The sequence below is a fragment of the Salminus brasiliensis genome, chromosome 24 (genome assembly GCF_030463535.1).
Source record: "Salminus brasiliensis chromosome 24, fSalBra1.hap2, whole genome shotgun sequence".
NCBI lineage: Eukaryota > Metazoa > Chordata > Actinopteri > Characiformes > Bryconidae > Salminus > Salminus brasiliensis.
Genome location: NC_132901.1, coordinates 11710014 through 11713024, shown reverse-complemented (window position 1 = coordinate 11713024; position 3011 = coordinate 11710014). Strand labels below are relative to the sequence as shown.

The 3011-nt window shown below is 42.8% G+C and overlaps 1 protein-coding gene across 1 annotated transcript; it reads right to left on the bottom strand.

The window, feature by feature from the left end:
* Window positions 1–2144: 2144 nt before the first annotated feature.
* LOC140547160 (histone H2B) lies at window positions 2145–2519 on the bottom strand. The gene has a single exon (XM_072670748.1). The coding sequence runs from the start codon at window positions 2517–2519 to the stop codon at window positions 2145–2147; it is 375 nt and encodes a 124-aa protein (XP_072526849.1).
* Between the last annotated feature and the right edge of the window lie 492 nt (window positions 2520–3011).

Sequence of the window (3011 nt, the reverse complement as noted above, 5' to 3'; positions counted from 1 at the left end):
ATCATAAACCTGAGGCCTTTGACCGCCATACTATTTTATTTACTCTACCCTTGTCCTTTTGCCTTGCTTCAACCCTCTACATCAAAAGTCTAGCTCTGAACCTATTCTTGCTCGCTCGAATCTCAACATTAACCTAAGGCTTCAACCAAATTCATCTTTTTGTGACCCAACAAAATAGTCCTAATACAAAATAACTCTGTCCTCCCTCTTAACCTAGTACAACATAACCTTAACATCATTCTAACAATGAAACAAAATAACCCCATCCGCCGTCTAACCCCAAAATAAAATAACCCATTTTCATTCATACTCTAATACAAACCCCACCACCTTCTCTCTCCAACCCTAAAATGAAATAACCCCATCCTTCATCCAACCATTATACAAAATCACTCCATCCTCATTCGAACCCCTCACATGAAACAACTGCAATCTCATTCTTGTCCTAAAACAAATTAACCCCATCCTTCCCTCTATCTCAATAAGCAACACACCAAACTTTTGCTTTCATTTAACCCATTCCATGCAGTCATGACCATTCTACTTAGATGTGCAGTCCTCAGTAGGCCGAGGCCATGTGTATCCATGTGTATCCGAATCATCAGGCTGATGGCTTATGTTGAAACTCACTTTTACTGAACCTTCCTTTGTATCCTAAGGCAAAGGCCTAAGCTCACGGTCACTTTAACTCAATCCACCTTCATCATAAACCTGAGGCCTTTGACCGCCATACTATTTTATTTACTCTACCCTTGTCCTTTTGCCTTGCTTCAACCCTCTACATCAAAAGTCTAGCTCTGAACCTATTCTTGCTCGCTCGAATCTCAACATTAACCTAAGGCTTCAACCAAATTCATCTTTTTGTGACCCAACAAAATAGTCCTAATACAAAATAACTCTGTCCTCCCTCTTAACCTAGTACAACATAACCTTAACATCATTCTAACAATGAAACAAAATAACCCCATCCGCCGTCTAACCCCAAAATAAAATAACCCATTTTCATTCATACTCTAATACAAACCCCACCACCTTCTCTCTCCAACCCTTAAATGAAATAACCCCATCCTTCATCCAACCATTATACAAAATCACTCCATCCTCATTCGAACCCCTCACATGAAACAACTGCAATCTCATTCTTGTCCTAAAACAAATTAACCCCATCCTTCCCTCTATCTCAATAAGCAACACACCAAACTTTTGCTTTCATTTAACCCATTCCATGCAGTCATGACCATTCTACTTAGATGTGCAGTCCTCAGTAGGCCGAGGCCATGTGTATCCATGTGTATCCGAATCATCAGGCTGATGGCTTATGTTGAAACTCACTTTTACTGAACCTTCCTTTGTATCCTAAGGCAAAGGCCTAAGCTCACGGTCACTTTAACTCAATCCACCTTCATCATAAACCTGAGGCCTCCTTACAAAGCCACTGTTACTCACTCTTCCTAGATCACATCTGCACTAAACACACTTTCACCGCCATACTTTTTTACTTACGCTATCTCAATTTAATTATTCTACCCTCGTCCTTTTGCCTTACTTCGACCCTCTACATCAAAAGCCTTGCTCTGAACCTACTTTCGTTCACTCAAATCCCACCATAAACCTATGGCTTTAACTAACTTCACCCTTCTGTGACCCAACAAAAAAGGCTTGTGGGAGAGCCTAACCGTATGCCTGGTTATATATACTAGACAGCTTTCATTACAAAGATCAGGTGTGTAATTCTAGGGTTTAAGTCAACCCTAGTATGGTTTCCTGCCTCACTCTTCCCCACCTGTAAGGCTGATCTCCTCTGGACTGGTTTTTCACAGGTGATGTGCAGCTTCATTTATCCCAATTAGCACTACAAGCCCACTCCATACAGTTAGTATGGCACAGTATTTTAGTTTGCTGCTCTGTCCCTGAATCCTAGTACACTATACCAATTAAATGCAAACAAACAATTAAGTAAGTTGATTTACATACATACATACATCAATAAGTATGTAACAATAAAGGCACTCTCTAATAAATAATAATAATAATAATAATTAGTATTATAACTTACTTGGTTCTTGAATAAAACTGCTCTTTGGAAGAAACCGTGGGTGGCTCTTAAAAGAGCCGTTGGGTTTGGATTATGCCGCTATCACTATTTACTTGGAGCTCGTGTACTTGGTGACGGCCTTTGTGCCCTCTGACACGGCGTGCTTGGCCAACTCACCGGGAAGGAGCAGACGCACAGCAGTCTGGATCTCCCTAGAGGTGATAGTAGAACGTTTGTTGTAGTGAGCCAAACGAGAAGACTCACCGGCGATGCGCTCGAAGATGTCGTTCACGAACGAGTTCATGATGCCCATCGCTTTAGAGGAGATTCCAGTGTCAGGGTGGACCTGCTTCAGCACCTTGTACACGTAGATAGCATAGCTCTCCTTCCTGGACTTTCTGCGCTTCTTGCCGCCTTTCCCGGCCGTCTTGGTCACGGCTTTCTTGGATCCCTTCTTGGGCGCGGACTTAGCTGGCTCAGGCATACTGCTCCTCGTCGAGTAAGACTGAAGAATGAGGGGGAGGCGATAAGCTCCCACATTATTTAGACTCTAGCATTTTAATTAGACGAGGTACCGCCTCCAGAATGCCGTCAAACGACCATTGGACAACAAATTGTCCGCTCTCTTCTTGCCAACCCCCCACCCTTCATTCCCCTCCCCTTCCCTCCCCTCCCCTCCCCTCCCTATTCTCCTCTTCCCTTCCCCCTCCCCAGAGCAGCATTCTCTTTGTTCGCCTACCCGCGCATTTTTACCCACCGTGCAGACGGCACATTATTTTTCGCCACAGCGGCGTTGACGGCGATATTCTGAATTTATTCAAACGTTTAATCAACGCATACGGGGGAAATTGAAAACTATATGTATTCTTCATATATATAAAATTAGCTTCTTAACCGGGAGATTCATAACCACCATCATTGACTATATTGAAACAAACAAACAAATATGATTCTTGCAACATTCTATCCCGCGCAT

What these genes read in the sequence shown, in the direction of transcription:
- LOC140547160 (XM_072670748.1), bottom strand. Translation starts at nt 2,519, where the DNA reads ATGCCTGAGCCAGCTAAGTCCGCGCCCAAGAAGGGATCCAAGAAAGCC.